General features: G+C 34.6%; 1 protein-coding gene across 3 annotated transcripts in view; it reads left to right on the plus strand.

Annotated features, from left to right (window-relative positions):
* Positions 1-526: 526 nt before the first annotated feature.
* LOC138711796 (alpha-tocopherol transfer protein-like) overlaps positions 527-19,430 on the plus strand; it is a 46,634-nt gene continuing 27,730 nt past the window's right edge. For 2 of the 3 annotated variants that reach the window (XR_011335459.1, XM_069843028.1), the window contains exons 1-4: positions 861-991; positions 3,680-3,837; positions 10,106-10,274; positions 14,413-14,662. Coding sequence is in view for 2 of the 3 variants with exons in the window: in XM_069843028.1 (XP_069699129.1) it covers positions 3,693-3,837; positions 10,106-10,274; positions 14,413-14,662 (564 nt within the window). In the remaining variant the exon portion in view is untranslated. Of the gene's footprint in view, positions 591-860; positions 992-3,679; positions 3,838-10,105; positions 10,275-14,412; positions 14,663-19,430 lie in introns of those variants that run through there. The other variant, XM_069843029.1, reaches the window with a different exon arrangement.

Consider the following 19,430-nt stretch of genomic DNA (forward strand, 5'->3'; position numbering starts at 1 on the left):
CACTTTAAAGAAAAACTGAATGTTAATTTACAAACGGCTCTGATAATGGTGGATAAGGACCATAATGATTGGTGGATTTTACATGAGGTATCTTTATTCAGAATTCGCCTTTTCGAATTCATATGTAAGTAATTTATTCCAGCTTGGCTTTAGAGTTTCACTGCAAATTTTAACCCAGTAGGCAGCGACATTATTAATCGAATGAGAGCACTAATTTTGTACTTACTTGTGACACTTTAAAGTTTCCGTTGTTTCCAATTCGACGAATAACTTGCAGTTTTTGATGCAAGTTTAAAGACAGACATCTCTTACTCTTTGTAGTATATTCGGTACTAGTTCCTGAACTGTTTTTACATTAATTTAAATTTTTCAAATAAATGTATGGATATTTTATTTTATTATTTTCATTAGAAATGATCTAAGAAACTAATCATTTATTCAAATAACATACAATAAAAAATTGGCGTATGTTCAATGTTGAGAAATATCGTACAAACCTGTTCCACCATTTCATAATATGTCGTAACAGTCTGCAAGGGAACAAGTCAGTGAGAGCAGGAAATCACGGAGTGACGGACGTCTGCAAATCTGTGAGTTGAGCCGGAACTACTTAAGTACGAATTTATAATTACCACATGACGCTAAATAGTTCAACACACAAAGAAACCTGCTTTCCCTTCTTCTTAATGAGTGCAACCTAATTCCATAATATAGTGGTATTTCGAAGTGCATGTGTTAATTAGGTCTTCCATGAAACTAATTCCGTTTTAATCCTCAAGTTGTTTGTTTCATTCTGACTTGTTACAGTAATTTGCCTTTGATTTACACGTGGAAGTTACGGAAGGAAAGGAACTGAAAGGAAATGGTGAATAATGGCATTATCTAAAAAAATAAACTTGTAGCAGCAATGAACTTTATACTCTAACTTGTTTAATCATCTCAGTATAACTTAACCAGAGTCTTTGGCGTCAGAAAATTATTTCAGTAGTTGGTAGATGTTGTATCTTTGGACTTAATCATGTATTAAATGAGAAGAGAGCTTTAAGTTGTAGTCTTTATAATGCAAAAATGTAATTATGAAGTGCAGCAATTTCACAGACAGTAATTATTTCAATGAATTATTGCGTATATTTCTATAAATCTTCATTCTTAAGAGCTAACAGTTGTGCCTTCAGTTTTGAGAGGAATGTGTTGATTGTGGCGCCAAGCTCCACGGAGGCGTAGGAGAGGAGGTCACACTGCTTTCTTTTCCTGAAACTGTACTGATTAATTGCAAATAATTTTTTATTTATTTACAAGTAACAATTACGTCCGTATATCAGTAATAATAATGGCATGTAGATATATACACAGGATGAACCGTAAGTAATTTCATTAATTTCAGGGGGTTATTCTTTGAGATATTTGAAACAGATAATTTTAATAAGATTTTGAATATTTTTTTCTTCCTTTTCGAAACAAAAACAGATTATTTTTTCGGAATTTGCATGATAATAACTTTCTTATGTTAAATATTATTAATGTACCTTGTTAACATGTTTCGACCTATTTTCGGTCATCTTCGGAACTGGTCGTTGTTGGTCTTGGCACCTCTTGTTTCCTGTCTGGGTGCGTTTTGTAGTGTAGAGTCAAAGAGTGTATGTGTTTTGAAATTGAGTTGTGTGTTGAGTATATCGTTGGGTTGTGTTTTCGTGTGTCTGTATATTTCGTATTGTTCTAGTGTGTTGAGTTTCTGGCTTTTTGGTTGGATGTGCAGTATTTCCATGTCTGTGTTGATGTCTCTGTAGGTGTGGTTGGCATTTGTGATGTTTTCTGCATATGTGGAGGTGTTTTGTAATTTTGTTATGGCTGTGATGTGTTCTTTGTAACGTGTTTGAAATGATCTGCCTGTCTGTCCTATGTAGAAGTTGTTGCAGGTGTTGCATTTGAGTTTGTATACGCCTGTGCGGTGTATTTGTTTGTTTGTGTTGTTTGTGTGTTGAGATGTTTTTGTAGAGTGTTATTTGTTCTGTATGCGATGTTGTAGTTTAATTTCTTGATCGTATACAGAACAAATATTACTCTACAAAAACATCTCAACACACACAAACAACACAAACAAACAAATACAACCACACAGGCGTATACAAACTCAAATGCACACCTGCAACAACTTCTACATAGGACAGACAGGCAGATCATTTCAAACACGTTACAAAGAACACATCACAGCTATAAGAAAATTGCAAAACTCCTCCACTTATGCAGAACACATCACAAATGCCAACCACACCTACAGAGACATCAACGCAGACATGGAAATACTGCACATCCAACCAAAAAGCCAGAAACTCAACACACTAGAACAATACCAACTATACAGACACACGAAAGCACAACCCAACGATATACTCAACACACAGCTCAACTTCAAAACACATACACTCTTTGACGCTACACTACAAAAAGCACCCATATAGGAAACAAGAGGCGCCAAGACCAACAACGACCAGTTCCGAAGATGACCGAAAAATAGGCCGAAACATTTTAACAAGGTACGTTAATAATATTTAACAAAAGGAAATTATTATCATGCAAATTCCGAAGTGATACAGTGTTAAAAGGTGTGTAATCAAGATGTATGATTATTTTTATTGAGTGTTTTGGGTAAGCCATAGATTTCATTCCTCAAATGCGGAATAAATTTAAAAGAGAGCAGTCTATTATGTTAATAAATGGTTGAAATAATTTCAGTTTAGTCATGTATTGTGCATAAATTTGATTTAAATGTGACTTTTTGTTCTTAAAAGGAATTTTAAAATATTGTTCATAAATATAAAAAATAACGTTTTTTTTTCCGACATACTGTGGAGATTAACAAGTATAAAGATAACAAGAAATGCAAGGATGGATGGATGAATGAAAAAATGAATGAATAAACGAAAGAACGAAAAAATCAATAAATGAATGAATGGACGAATGAATGAATGAATGAATGTATGAATGAATGAATGGAATATTTCCATATAAATATATGAATTAAAGTGTACATGAGATAATTATACATTGCTGATCTGAGACATTCTGAAATACAATATTTTCGAAAACATAGCGATTTATATATTAAAATAATGAATTTCATAATTATCTTTACTTTATTTTTATCGTAATCTCCATTTATTTTATTTTAACTATATATAGATTATGATGCAAATCGTTCATCAATCTTTGATTATGCTTATTATAGCCTCACTAACCCCATAATGAAGTGCGGGAAACCTGCTAGAATTTCTAAATGTGATCATGTTAATTTTGAAACTCCTCCCCTGCTGACAAATAAATTGAAAGTAAATGATATTTCGTCTGTTTACTGGCACGTTATATCGTTGGGAAGTAGATGGGAGACAAGGATCGTAAATTAAGCTCGTCAGTCCTGAGAGTATAGTATACTATACCATACTTTATACAAGATTATGAAATAAGATGTATGTGCTGAGACTCGAAGTATAGTGTAATATACATGTATTTGTGCCCTAATTGTATCGTGCAAAATATTAAGTAATAGTATTCTATTCTGTACGTAACCCACAGCAAGGAATTTAGTATGGACCAATTTTTCCACACATTAAAGCTACAACATTTTAAACATACGCATTACACATTTATTAACAAACTAATTATTATTTATTTTTATTTCCAGACTGCGAATTATAATGGCGAAAGAATTCCGTGCCCCGGGTAAAGACGTGGTACAAAAAGTCTGGCAAGAATTTGGATTAAATGAACAAAGGGTGAAGGAATCAGTAGAAGCTCTGAAGAAATGGCTAGCCATGGAGCCTCATCTGCCTGAAGAATCTGGTACGTAACAAATATACACGTTTGTGTTGCACTACGTTTGTTCAGTTACATAGTCAATTTATTTCTGTTAAGTCACGTATGTTGATAGCACAAGCATTTCTACTCCCTAAACAAGGTGGAACAATGACGTAGATTATCAGAATCGCATGCAAGCACACGCTTAAAAGATATCCTAGGTCAGAAATGCAGAACTGTAGCTCCTCAACTTGTTTACTGATTAATGTTGTGTCATCAGGGAAGCTAATGTAGATAAAGACGGTAGATTTCCTGATAATAACTTATACCCATTCTGCTCACTTATTTCATAATTATTGACGTTTTTCAGTACGTAGTTTATAGCCAATTTAAATAGCAATGGTTTTAACGGTGGGCCTTGTGCTACTCCATATTTAATATGTATGGCTTTCGTTGTCTTCCAATTAGCCTGTACTGGTATTGTATTATAGGTCAGTAATGATTCACTAAGCCCATAGGCCTGTACATTTTTCTGTTCTCCAGAATGATGAAGTGAAATTTTTAAATGCTCTCTCCCAATGGACTCAAATGTATTACATACATCTTAAAAATAATGCAACAACCTCTTTTATTAGCTCTCACACGATGGAGATACTCGTTTACAAGAGAAGCATTTATATGGGTTGCAGACAGAGATATCAGTTCTCGTGGATGTGGACTGAGGAACAATGAAATTACGTAAGTTAGATTATAGAACGTTTCCATATCATCCCTCTTTATTATGAAAGAAATTGTTATGGACCTCCATTTGTCATGTTATTTATGTCTCCGCAGTTACATATATTTATTAATATGATTCTTCCCTTTCTAGATTGATTGAATAGAGTACAAGTGAAAAATGCAGCAATGTTCTAGTAAACAATAAGAAATTGTGAGGTTTCCAAGCGTGTTAGGACACGAATAGAAACTCTGTCTGGACTAGGTGGCATACAAACCTTGATGTCGCGTACATCTATGTGACCTTCTTCAGAAACTATACCCTCAGGAAGTGACTCAACATTTGTAGCCGTATGAGGAAGTGGAGAATTTTTTTTTTTCAGTGTGTAGAAAAATACTTCCAAAATTGTCACTAATTGGTGTTATTGGAAGTTCACAATGTTGGAATTTATTTTTCTCTAGAACTTTATGAGCGACTTTACTTCTTTGGATATAAAAACTATACTGGACAAGCTCATTTTCGTAGCGTTGTCGAGTTTTTTCTCTGCGTTATAATAACGGGTTAGATTTTTAATAGATTCTATCTGCAGTAATTTTTTTAGTTTGCGGGTTTTATAATACTTAGTAGCGGGAGTTGGAGCCCAGGAAATTATCGCCTATAAATGGAGCAAAATGAGCCAAAGCGTCCCTAAGTGTATGAGCACGTTCCTGATCCACTCTTCCTAACGTTATGTGATTATAATTTTGACAATTAGGACTCGAAAAAATCCAAACTGTTCAAATATTGGATTTAAAAGATATGTTTCTAGAAATGACTCTATCTTCCGTTCTATGCATCGCCAATCAAGTAAGGAATGATGCCGTGTTGTCTGATTATACCACAACACAGTTCACACTCCAATGGTGTTGAATGGCCACGTGACAAAGCTAACACGGGATTTTGTGTTACCCAGATGTGCACTAAGTACTATGGTTGAGACTAGTGAAATGATTTGTGTGAAGTGTGGCATTGCATGGGGAGAAACCTGGACATTAGGACGAAGTGAGAGAAACGACTAGAAGCATTTATTAAATATGGGTATGGAGAAGAATGGAGCGTGTAAAATGAATAGATATAATAACAAACGAAGATAAGCTAGAAAAAGTAGATGAAGAAAGAATTATGCTGAAACTGATCAGGGAGAGAGAAGGGAATTAGCTGGGTCACTGGCTGGGAAAAAATGGCATACTGAAGGATCCACTAGGAGGAATGGTGAACGAGAGAAAAGTTGGGGCAGAAGAAGATATCAGTTGACAGACAACATTAAGATATATAGATCGTATGCGGACACTAAAAGTAAGGCAGAAAATAGCAAAGATGGAAGAATCCTAAGTTTCATTCAAAGACTTACCCTTGGGTGGAAACCTATGAATCAACGAAATGTACATTTCTCCAATAGACCTGGACATGTGCATGATTTGTGAACATGGCTTCATTCGTAAACAATACTGTACTCTTTCCAAGAAATAATTTCCTTGCTGAAAAGAGAAAATAATGTAGTGAGACGTGGAACGGGTGGTATTTATGCGTATGAAGAATTTGGAGCACATTTCTTTAAGTGATACTAATTTCTCTTCCTTCTTGACGAGAACAGATGTGCGATTTTTTGTAACTGCTGGAACAACAGCTACTTCCGCTACTTTATTTCTTACACTCTTACTTCGATTCCGTATCCTCGGGACACAAGAATTCAGTCTCGCGAAGACTTTGGACAGTGTTGAATTTTGGAGAAGTTGGATGGCGACTATCAGCAAACGTTTCTGTATATAGCTCTTGGGTATTGATGTATTTTGATGATATTCTGCATTTATTAATACCACATCAAACAATTTTTCGTTTCTAAACGCCTTCTTACGCTTACTCATGATCAGATAGTTTATGCGGGATAACTTAAGGAAAAGTGAAGTTGTTTCGTATCAGAGCATGTGACACGTGCCGCGTCGTCCGTCTTTTGTGTACCTGGCGAGTACAGCAGCGTACAAAACGAGTCCTTGGAATCAACCCCTTTGATTTGATTACCCCTCTTTGATTTGATTACCTGGTTGGGGTTTTCCGAGGTTTTCCCCAACCAAAAGGCAAATGCCAGGTAATATTTTGACGAATCCTCGGACCTCACCTCATCTCACTACATCTCGCCAAAATATTGTAAAAAATTGCACAAAATTGTAAAAATTGTAGAAAATTTCTAAATTGTAAAACTATAAAAATTGTAAAAATTGTAATTACAATGTTGTAAAATTCTGACTTGTTCCACATCTTAAAGCTTCATTGCTCATGTAAGATCTATGGAATAAAATAAATGAATGAATGGATGAAGGAATCCCGGTCCGTTCATAGTAACATTGCAACGCAATGTGTGCAGTTGTGTTATCCTGCTCAAGTATTTAGTACGCGTTCTATAGTGTAGTGCTGATCCATTCATAATGTAGAAGGCAAAACGTTAAATTCGCTCAGAGATACGAAATGCAGTTAAGAAATATGAGAGTGACATTTTATGTATTAACGAAGACAGTATCGTGTGTAATGTATGTAAAATTGAAATAAAAACCAGAACAACTCAGGTTATAGAGAAACATTGCAACAGTACATCGCACAGGAAGTGCGTTGAAATGAAATCTGAGGAGCCATCATCATCATCATCATCATCATCATTTACTTGTGCGGGTCTAAACGACACGTGAAACATGATGCTCTCAGTTCAAATATTCCTCTAAAGAAATTGAGTGATTCCCATTTTAGAGGTTTTCTTCAGAATTTCTCTCGATACAAAAACTGTTCAAGCGATAAGCGAAGACGATTCAGCTTCGATAACTTACGAGAATATATCGTCGTTTACTGCAACGCTGGTAATTGCATCAATGATGACGAGGACTGAACCTTGCAAGGTATGTACTACAGTTCATTATTTTTCTTTTCCTTCTGAATGTACGGAGACACAGTAGCATGTTGGCGTCGTCTGTTTACGTTTAAAAACTGTTGAGCCAATGGTCTGAATGAAAAAAAAATGTAACATACAGTAAATGTGCACCTAAATTCAACGGTAAGTCATTTCGCATCCACTGTCTACTCATGATTCATGTATGAATGACGATTTCAAACTGCACATTGCTTTATAAGCTTACGTAAATAACAATGTTTAATATATGGCGTACAGTAGGTAACTGAAACTCAGCTTACCTCACAGAAAATCTGAGGCGCGGTAAATTGTACGTACGTAAATAACGGCTGAAGTTCTTTGACTATTCTTAAACCAGCGATAAGTACACAACTAATGAAGTAAGAGTTGTGTATATCCCTGCGAAGGCTGAATGGTCAGACCTTCAGTATGACACGCATGAGGTCCGAGTTCGATTTCCGGGGTTTTTCATTGAAAAATTCATAGTGACAATTATAGCAGACAAATTCGCAGATGCAGTTTTCTTGTGGTTCTCCCGTTTCGCCATACATCATTCCATCAACATTTCTCCATTTCGTCATAATTCCATAGCATTCCCCGAACGCCGGCTGGCGACTGGTCTAGGAACAAGTAATTTGGCTTACTCGAAACCTGGGTACATAGCGAACTTTAGTGTAGTCAGCCGATGTGTTTTTGGGAATGTGCTTGGCTTCAAGGTTAGCGCAAATGATCGTGAGATGTCATAGTGCCTTCCTGCCGAAAATTCTATTCCTATTGATTTGTGATGTCAATATTATGTAAGTTTGATGTACAGGAAGGGATGTTCTTATTAGCATAGCTGATGCAACGCATTATGTACAAAAACTTATTTTAAAACATAAAAGTATGAACTTGATATTGAAATTTGCAAAATATTTCACATAGGACTACAAAGATTTCATTATGTGCATCCGATGTCCCCATTGGAATTCTTCAACTACATTCCATGAAATCTACTCTATATAGCAACATCAGTAAAGCGACAGTGTGAGTGAATTATTCAGTGTCTCTGTTATCCTTTTTTAGTTATTTATTGTTAATTCTGTTGATTCTCATCTTTTTGTTACTTGCTTCTTCTGTAACTATAAGTATAATAATGTTTTCTAACTTCTTTTGCTAAAGTGATGAACAAAATCGTTTTTTCACTCTTAATTTCGCGAGTTTGAAGCAGACTGCAAGACATTTCGTAATCTTCATGAATTAGAAATATGACGGTATGCTGAAAAGTAATGCTTCCGTTTTTAGTCGCTGTGATTATAGTTAAAACAATTAGTGATAGTACATTGTATTCAGTGAACTTTCTGCTTTCAGTGACTTAAGTTTCATATCTCTGCCATTAGAGAGCTCTGTGTCATAGCCTGAAATATGACGGAATATATCTGCATTATGTAGGTGCGTGTGACGCAGTGTGCTGAGATCGAGTTTTTAACAGCAGAAAATGTGCCCCCGATAGACATTCATCGGAGATTGGAGGCTGTTTATCGTGATCAATATGTAGACATCAGTATTGTGTGGCTTTGGTTTGCTCATGCTCGTAATCAATCTGGTGCAACTCTCAACTTGTGTGACGAAGGACGCAGTGGAATACCACGTACGACAACTGATGACGCTCATCGGAATCGTGTCAATGAACTTATTACAGTGAATCGTCGCATAACGCAGGAACTCCTGTCAATCCAGTGTGGCATATCAAGGGAGCGTGTGCAGGCGATAATTGCAGAACTGGGATTCTGGAAAATTTGCTCACGACGAGATGCCTCGAATACTTCTTCCTCACATGAAACACAAGAGATTGGACATTTTCAAACAATTTATTTTGCGCTACGAACAGGAAGCCAATAAATCCTTAAAGAATACTGTCACAGGTAACGAAAGCTGGGTTCACCACTTCGATCCCCAAAACAAGAGATCATCAATACAGTTCCGGTACAAAGGATCACCTGCACCCAAAAGTTCAAGGCTGTAACATCAGCAGGCAAACTCATCCTTAACAGTATTTAGGAATATTCAAGATTTGGTGCATATGGAATTCATGCCTAAAGGCACTACCATTACTTCTCTAAGGTATTGTGAAACCCTAAAAAAAAATGAAAGCACGAATTTGAAGGGTTCGTCCAGATAACAGAACACATTCAGCTTATTGGTTCCGCTGTTGTTGATCATCCTCCAAATAGCTCTAATCTAGAGCCATCAGATTTTCATCTGTTCCCAAAACTTAAAGAACACCTCATAAGATATTTCTTTGATACTGGATGTAATGCAGACAGAAGTGAGGCTGTGGTTTCGCCATCAGAGTGAATCATTCTAAAATGACGGTATCAAGAAACTGGTCACGTGTTGGGAGAAGAGTATTCATCGCATGGGCGATTATGTGGGGGAAAAACTACAAGACTACAAGTAAGAACAGTAAGTTTGTAGCAAGTTACCAGGTTTATTTCACTCAAATAACTATAAAACATTTCACATAAAAATTAGGAGGCATTACTTTCCAATACACCCTCGTATTATTGTACATTTATTTTGTGGTTTGTCTTCCTCCTTTGTCATTGACACACTAGCTACCTCACTGTATCTAAGTAACCAAATTAGCAAGTCTGTAATTTGTTTTGTTTCTTTATCAGGCAGTTTACATGAAGCCCGATTAGAACGCTGGTTGATACGCTGCAAGAACAGCATGGAGAGAACCAAGCAGTCCATAGACTTGTATTACACACTGAAGTCTCTGTCTCTAGACATTATGTGCGACTGGAATCCTAGAAGTAAATGGTACCAGGACGCCGTCCAAAGAACGTAAATATAAAAAAAATTCTAGTTAAATTTTAATGTTAAATTTTCATATTAATTATTTACTGACATATTTTTAATTCACGTCGATATAGTATTTTTAATTGTTATTTTTTATGAACTTATAATATCTATTTAATTTATATGTCTCTCTCCATAAGAAAGCGTGAGTTCCTTTCATCAACTTTTCTCATTTTATCTTAAGGAATGGTATGCAGAACTCGAACTGTTTTCCGCTACTTTTCAATGTATAATGGTCGTTTATAATACTCAAAATATTAACGACAGATGATTCAAAATCCTCAATTCATGAAAGTATAATTATGAAAATATAATTCAAATGATGATGATGATTAGACTTCGTTGAATTGCCACACGCAGCATGCAATCAGGTTGCCGATGTACGGTAGTATAGAGGAGGTGAGCGACCGCCCGGTCTCGTAGTATAAGCAGTTCATATTAAGAGATGTGACCGGTCCAAATAGATAGAGCAGCTACAGTTAATGTATACCTATGTGAGCACTTGTTTTTGCATTACTGTGGTTGGAATAGTCAAAGCTTAACATTTGTTCAGTGCAGACAAGAATTCAATGAAACATACTACAATGAGAGTTCCAAATAAATGCCCCTGGAATACCCTTACCCCCGCAGCCAGTTTTGACGCGTTGGGGAACGTGGTTGGATGCTGTTAATTATTATGCAGAACTTTACGGCAAAATAATGGAGGTAATTTATGCATTGGATAGCACAGAAGTTCCGCTGTTGCAGCTGTAAAATCATTGCCTTCTGAACAGCTATTGGAAGATATTCTGTTCATTGATTCTAATTTTAAAATCTTGTCCAAAAGCATCATCCTGTTAGAATCGTCTAAACTACACTCTCAGAAGCCCTTAATATGGTGGATAAAGTATCACAAACCGTTATCCAAAATAACAATTCACTAATTTCAGAAAACGTGAAGTGTAAGTTGCGAAACATTATTGCTAAAAATTCTGCCTATTCACAACTTCGTATTATAAATGATGTACTATCAGATCACGACAAGACATCTGAAGTTGGTGTACTAAAAAGTAGTGACTTTCCGTTCTTCAAATATGCACGTACTACATCGTGTGATGTTGAACGTACATTTTCCCATATAAAAACTGTTTAAGTGACCATCGGAGGAGGTTACTTTGCAGTCGCTCAAAATGTACGTAACTCTTCACTGCAATGCACATATTCAAGAATGATGTGAGTATCTTACATTAAATTTTAAGAGTTAATATATATCACTACAAAATAATTGTGTATTTACATGTTTAGACATTTCCTACTTCAATGATGATTCATTATATTTGTTGAATGCAGGATACAGGTTTTATTGTAACCGCAGTATACTGCTCAGTGTTTACATCAGAGGTATACTCCATTCTTTGCACGCTCCCTTGTCATACAGTCTATACCGCGTAGTAAACCTTACGATTCTCGTGGCAATTCCACGAAGTCTAATGATGATAATGGAGGGGATAATAGCTATTTATACAACTTGAGGCTAAAGCGAATCTTAACTTCACAAGTGCTTCGTTATTGGCTCTAGCCAAATGGTGACATCCACAAGAACCATGAGTGACGTGAAGCTGTTAATTTCAAGTTGCATACAGGATATTTTCGAGTACATTTATATTAATTCTAATAATATCATTCATATTAAGTATACGGCATTATAACATTGTAAGCGCTGGCCTATAGCTACCGATTCTGCATTGTTTGTTTTACTCAGGCGATTAGAACAATTATTATTAATTTTACGTTGGGATGAAAGAGAAATAACTGTTCCTGAAGTCTATTTTGTTATTTTTTAATTATGTAGTTAAACAGAACCACAACCATTATATAATCTGAGTCATTACATTTCTGTTATAACAGTGAAATAAAATGATTATAATTGAAAAAACTGTGAAATAAAATTTCATTTCTCAGTAAATAATAATTGAGTAGCTCAGTCAAAGAATAATGCTTTCTTATGTCTCTATAGTCAGGTGAGTAATTATTTGTTTTATACGAAAATAGTGAAAAAGAAATTTAACAACACTAAAGAATAAATTTAACTTTTCACCTTCCTTTGAAATAAAACTGATCGTTCTCACTAATTCGTCTGCACTCAATCCGAATTTGAAATCCAATGCATCGTATCATAATTTCCTAGGGGAAATCAGACTGCACTGTTTTTTGGGCATTATGTGTTTGTTTTACTTTATTGTATACTTTACTATTTTGTGATATTGTGTTGGGGTGACATTTTTTAGTTGTTTGATGTTGTTGTCTATGAAGGACGTCTCGATTTTGTTGTCTATGTCCTGTTTGTTCATAATTATTGTGCAATTTTCTTTTTCGGCATTGACAAAAGTCAGGTTATGTTGATCTTACTTAGATTTCAGAGTGTTTATTGTTTTGTATTCTTGCTTTCTTATTATTGGTTTGTGTTCTTGTTTATGTTTCTTATTATTTCTTGTGTTATGTATTCTTAGTGTTGATTTTCTCTGCTTTGTATTGCTGTTCCTGTGTTTATAATACTTGTGTTACATCTGACGATCATAAATATCTATATTTTTATTTAATATGATAGCATTGAATTTCACACTGTAGGTGGAAATAGCAATGGTGGTGGTATTGGAGTTTATGATGATGGTAGGCCTATAAAGAATGCTGTATTGGAAGTTATTGGACACAGTTAATACTAATATTGTCTGTATTGTATTATTGAACATGATGGTAGTGACTTTAATAATGTAGTGACAAACAGGAGCGACCATTGTGCTGGCATGGTTATAGTGGTTACTGTGATGGTATTGGCAATGTTAGTGGTGGTTAATGTGACTTCTACGTTAGTAAGGATGGTGATTGTGATATGTATGGTGATGTTGGTGTTGATCTTATTTTTAGAGTTAATAGCATAGAACTTTAATTCTGTTAACCATTGAAACTATATGGTATATTTTGACTCTGAAGATGAATTAGATTGAAAAGACCAAGCGATGAAGTTAACTGAGGTTATTGACGATAAGTTTTGAAAGAATTATACTCTCAGATTGCGTTGGTCATCTAGAATAGCAATGTAGTATGCTCTTGCAATACAGTTTAGGAATGTAAAAAATAATTCTGAACTTGTAGGAATTCAGTTTCACATAATGTGTTGCGTGGCGAAATTTTAAGATCACTTTTTGAAACTGTTTCAGTTTACATGATGTTTGAGATAATGTTGTAAGAAAGATAAAATATTATTGATATTATGTTTAGTGTCAAATTTCTGATCTTTCTAAAACGATTAGATATGTAAAATTGAGTTTGAAGAGAGAACATTGATTTACTGATGTCTCGGGTTCACTTTGGAATGCTGTGTTGAGAATTTTTTACAAGGTATTTAAGATCAAAAATTTAATTTTCAGAATGCTTGTTACCATAATGCTTTTTGTAGAATTGTTTTGTAGAATGACATCTTTATTTGGGTTTAAGTTACCTCTGAAATAATTTTATGGAGCCTTTGTTCTGTATCTGTTTTAATAATAAAAAAAAACTGTTACAATAAAATAAAATTGTAAAAAAAATGAGGGTGCTAGGAACAATACACTATGCAGGTACTATTTCGCATTGTCTGTGATGAGGCAATAGTAGCGATCCTAATTGTTAGCAACTATCTGTAGATGCATATTCCTACGTATTGAGCGTCGTGACTATATATACTAGACTGTGATATGATTTCATATTAGACTCTTACATTACTTAAAACAATTAATTTTTAGGTTAAATTTACCGTCCAAGAAATCCAATATTAGAAGATTCTTTATACTGGTATTTCTTAAACCGTGACGGACTGCAAAGAAAACAATTAACGCTGTGCTCTTAATATTATAATATTTTGTTGTGTATTATTCTGTAATTTACTACCTTAAATCTATTACAGTATTTTCCTACCAATTTCTTTTATGTTAGACTGTTACATTACAATTATAAAATTATAGCATGGATTAAAATGTTATCCAATATTTAAGGGTTGAAAAAAAAATTTAAATGATATGTAGACTTGTGACGATCTTGTTGTTGCTGACTGAGATCATAGTGAAATTATTATCAAGTAATAAACAAATAATTTTTGTTGTTACAGTTGTTGCTTTCCAATGCCAGAGCTAACACCTGAAGAAGACCGAGTTACTGTGATTAAATATCTAACTAAGGATGCAATTAATAATCTGCATGAAGATCTATTTAGATTGTGTTTAATGACAACTGAAGTCAGAATGAGCGAAGATTACTCCTTCACAGATATAGTTATACTTGATCTGGAAAATTATACACTTGAACATGCTTCTAAAGTAAAGTTGACTACATTGAAGAAAGGTGAAGTCTGTCTTATGGTAAGATACTTTTTGCCTACTCAGCAATTAGATCTACAATCTGTGTTCGAGCATATTTCTCATGTTCAAATACTGTTAGCAAACAGAAAAGTATAATTACTCTGAGCACCAAGAACTTTGCTCTGACTTAAAACATGTGTCCCTTGTGGTTCGTTGTGCAATGAATCCGAAAATGCGTATCTTTTCTTCCTATCACTTAAGGTTTTTAGGGTATACTATGATTTCACTTTTCGATAAGAGCTTTCCCAGGAAACATCTGGCGCGGGTTGGGGGTTGTAAACCAAAACAAAATCTTATGCATTTTATGAGTTTATAACTTATTTCCGGTTTCTTATGGTTGTAGGCATGTTCTTTTGTACTTGTAATAAACAGGCAAATATTGGTTCCTTCTATTCAGTTAATTTCATAACAGTTCAAAGTGAGGTCTACGCAATTAAAAAACAAGCGTGTAGTTTTCAGTATGTAAAAGAAAAGTTTACCAGTTTGAGTGAAGGCAATTTAAAAGAGAACATTTTCATCGGTCCACAATTTCACAAAGTTATGACTGACTCTTTGTTTGAGGAAAAACTTTCCGTTACAGAAAAATGGCATGTCGCGCTTTCAAAGATGTTTGCTCAAATTTCCTTGGAAATTCTAGGGCAGACAACTACATAGAACTTGTTGTGGAAACCATGTCAAGTACATAAGAGAAAATGGGGTGTAATATGTCTCTCAAAAAACACTTTTTACATTTTCATTTGGATTTCTTTTCTCCTAACCTTGGAGCGATACGCGACGAGCATGGGAAAAGATTTCATCAAGAATTATCTGAAATGCAAAGGCGATATGAAGAAAGATCAGTATCCAGCATGCTTGCAGTCTATTGTTGGCTCCTTGTAAAATACAGCCCCGGGTCTAGTTATAAACAGAAGTAATCCAGAAAATTCTTTTAAATGTAAGTTCATATTCCGAGATTTTTCTCATTTTACGCATGAAATATTTTTATTGTTGTTGTGTTTTAAACTATTTAACATAATTCTTGTATCCAGTACACGTTTTTCAAGTATTATGAGGCATTTTTAATCTCTAGTGTGTTGTAATTTTACAAGTAGCAGTGAAAAATTAAAAAAAAAAACAAGAAGTTTTTTATATAAAAAATTAAATTCATTTTCCCCGGAAATTGTTACGTGATGGGGCAATTTGGATTTTTAATTCAGATTTATGGCACACATATTAATAATATTCACCTATTTTTATTTCGCAGCAAGACAAAAAGTAAAAATTTGTTGTTCAGTGTTATCAGAATAATTGATTACGCATTCCTCATTATCATAATGGATGATTTATTTAAATTTTGACCTGCATAGACATTATTATGACGTTAGGCGAGAAAACGGCTGGGATTCATGGCCCATGTTAACGAGGTTTTCGGCGAGCGCGTATCCATTTCTCCGGAACTTCTACAGTACATAACAGTACTAACACTAAATGTTCAATCATTTGGACTTACCATGTTCTCAGTCTTTGCTGAAAATGGCCCTCCTTTTCCGCCATACATAACTAACATCTTTTGATAAACAAATGAAAAACACTCTGAGTTCCACATCATTGATAGCCTCGATTTCTTCTCGTATATAATCTTTTAGTTCATTTATAGAATGACAATTTTTGCTAAAATCCCTATCTTGGAAAGTTTATTCGAAATTTACGTCTTGTTTTCACACACGACCTTCTGCCTTTTATGCATGTATTGTACATACACTCACGTTCACGCAATGAGAAATTGTTGATAGGCATTATCTAAATACACAATAATCACTAAATTTTATATACTATCTTTGTACACCTAAAGAATCAATACTTTTGTAACATGACTTGTGACTACAGCGAATGCCATATGGCGAATTAATGTCTAATACGGCGCAGCATTAATAGTCCACGCATAGGCTAGTAGACCGAGCTGCTAGTAATTCGCCGTTTTCTCGCCTCACGTCATAATAACGTCTCTGTAAAAGTTTCTAGTCGGGTTCTTCTCTTGTGTAAAGAATGATGCATGTGACTTCTCTTTGTTAACGAAGAACAGAGCCACTACAAGTAATATCAAAACAAAAAGGTTCATTCGAGTGCATTATTTACAACCTAATTTATTTCTCAATTTTTTGCTATACATCTTGGAGAACAAATATTAGAATACTTACACGTGGACACATCTCTAAAAGAGGTTTTCGAAATTTTCGTATAAAATATTCATAATGTACAGTATGTGTACTCATTTCTTAATATACATTTCATTCAACTTGAGAAACTTTCCTTGGTAGAGATAGGGCAGTTATAACTGAAGTCAGTTCAGGAAATATTGATTTGTGCGTACGACGTTACATTTGACGAATTAGCAAGCAGACAAAAGAGAATATAGCTCATATTCTTCTGAATTGTGAAGCTCACCTGAAAATAAATTTAATATTCAGGGAGATACAGCCATACTAATAAATGAAATATCCCAAACATTCAAAATTATATCAGTAATATCACAAGTCCTGATAGTTTTCCGATAATTTAATTGAGCTCAACGAATATTTATAGCGATATTTATTTGAAGGTCACAAGTCTTGAAATAATTATTTCATGATAAGAAAAACAGGTTAAACATTAATTTAAATTACCGATGAAAACTATTTTGCATGTGTGAATTTCGGCTAAATATTTCGTACGGAACGTAGAGCTACTGCAAGAGTCCATCGAAATAATTTCCTGTTAAAGCTGAGATTGTAAGTATATACCAGCCTCCTGAAAATATGAAATTCATAGGTAAACATTTTGGCTTATAATAACAGTACAATATATTGTAGAAGAAATTTAATTTATTTATATTTAAAAATATTAATTCTATTGTGAATTTATTTTCGACAAAAGAGTGCACATAAGCTCCATTCTCCTTTACCATCACCATTTAATTGTCTCTTTCTCTCGCCTCAAGCGGCAATCAGATTGCCTTATTCCACCAGAATACTCTCTTTGTCATGATCGCATATATCTCGAAATATCCTGCGTTTGCTGTAGGTTGACTCCTGTAGCAGTCCATAGGAGTACATTAAAGCTTTTACCCTCATTTATTTATTCAACAGTTCATTGGTTGTAAATTCTATATAGTTTCATTTATTCTTTCTACAATTTCACATCCAGTCGAAATCAGACATGAGAGGAACAGAAAGCTCCTTGAAAGGAAACAGTTGCACGTGGAATAAAGTAAACTACTACCAAATATCATATTTAGCACGTTAGCACTATGATTTTGATTATTATCAGTGTAGTGCGGTTATATTTCGTCAGTTGAGTATCCTTCCTTCTGCCTTCCTTCTCGCTAGATGCACGCGCAACTCCCTGACGCGACCAGAACATTCCAGACGGGTGCCACAGTATTATAATAAGCAACACGCGTGAAAATAAAATTATCAAGAATTTGTATTTTTGAGTTCACTGTTTGCCAGAAGTCACAACATACTAAATATGTAAAAAATGGTATTATCATAAGCTACCCATGTGGTCGTAAGTTAATCAAGAAATTGTGTTCAATGGTTCATGCTAACATAATACTCTGTGACGCCATATTTGGAGGTTATCATAATGTCCATAGTTGGTATTGGTTTGGTTTATCGACGTATGACATGTGAACCAATCGACGGTAGTCTACTGTCTGCCGAACACACTGCTCCCCGATTCCCCATCACGTTCGACACGCCCAGCGCGTGGTGTACAAAATTTTGTGTGATTGTTGTTGAGTGTATTTTCGTGAGACAAAGCTATTTCATACTAGTAAAAACAGTGTTTGTGTGCAAGACATATTATAAGTATGAATCGGCTCGTCGGGTCTGCACTGAGTTTATCGCGAAATTTCCGAAAACTCGTCCGTCTGCGATGCAGGTAAAATATAAGTTAGTGAATAAATTTGAGAATATGGGGTCGGTGTTGTATAAAACACCCTACAAACACACAAGTTTTAACACAGAGGCTACGTTTTGAAAACACAGCAGTGCTATTCTCGTACATTCGTTAGAAAATTCGCTAAAAAAATAGTTAGCAGACTGATGTGTCTGTATCATATGCAAGAAACAGAACCTTACCAATAGAGTCCAATCTTTCGTCGCATTGAACTACAATTTCAGCGAACACATACCTATGCTCTCCACTGTTTTGAGTAACGAACGATGCGGCAAGGACGCAAATACTGATACTGGTTATGTATAAACATGTACAGTCAGCTCACGAAAAAATTCGTGTATTAGTCAGAAAATTACTGATTTAGGAAATTATCATTATTCTTTAAATAAAACATTCATGATTGTTTATAATTTTAAAAGAAAGTAAGTCCATATAGTAAATTGTAATTGTAACACAGACACTGCAAAATTCCACAATAATAAATTTCCATAATCTCTTTTGAATTATGAAAAACAATAAATTTTACGATTACGACAGTCATCATTTTTCTGTTTAAATCCATTACAATGAATGATTAAGTACATTTTAAAAATTTCGAACAAAAATATTCTCCTTCTTTAGGATATTCAATGTTTGTAGTTCGGCAAACATTTTTCAGTTTCACGAGAAGTACATAAAATGTATGTATAGGCATGATCCTCGTCCACTGAAACATGCAAAGCTTTACTAATATTGCAATCGAATCGAGTGAAGCGAAATGAGTTCTGTGTTTATGTAGTTGCATGTTTCAATTTCTTATACAGGTCGACAAAGAAAAGTAACTTTCTATCAGATAACAATCGACACCTAA

This window comes from Periplaneta americana, chromosome 13 (assembly GCF_040183065.1).
Source record: "Periplaneta americana isolate PAMFEO1 chromosome 13, P.americana_PAMFEO1_priV1, whole genome shotgun sequence".
Taxonomy (NCBI): domain Eukaryota; kingdom Metazoa; phylum Arthropoda; class Insecta; order Blattodea; family Blattidae; genus Periplaneta; species Periplaneta americana.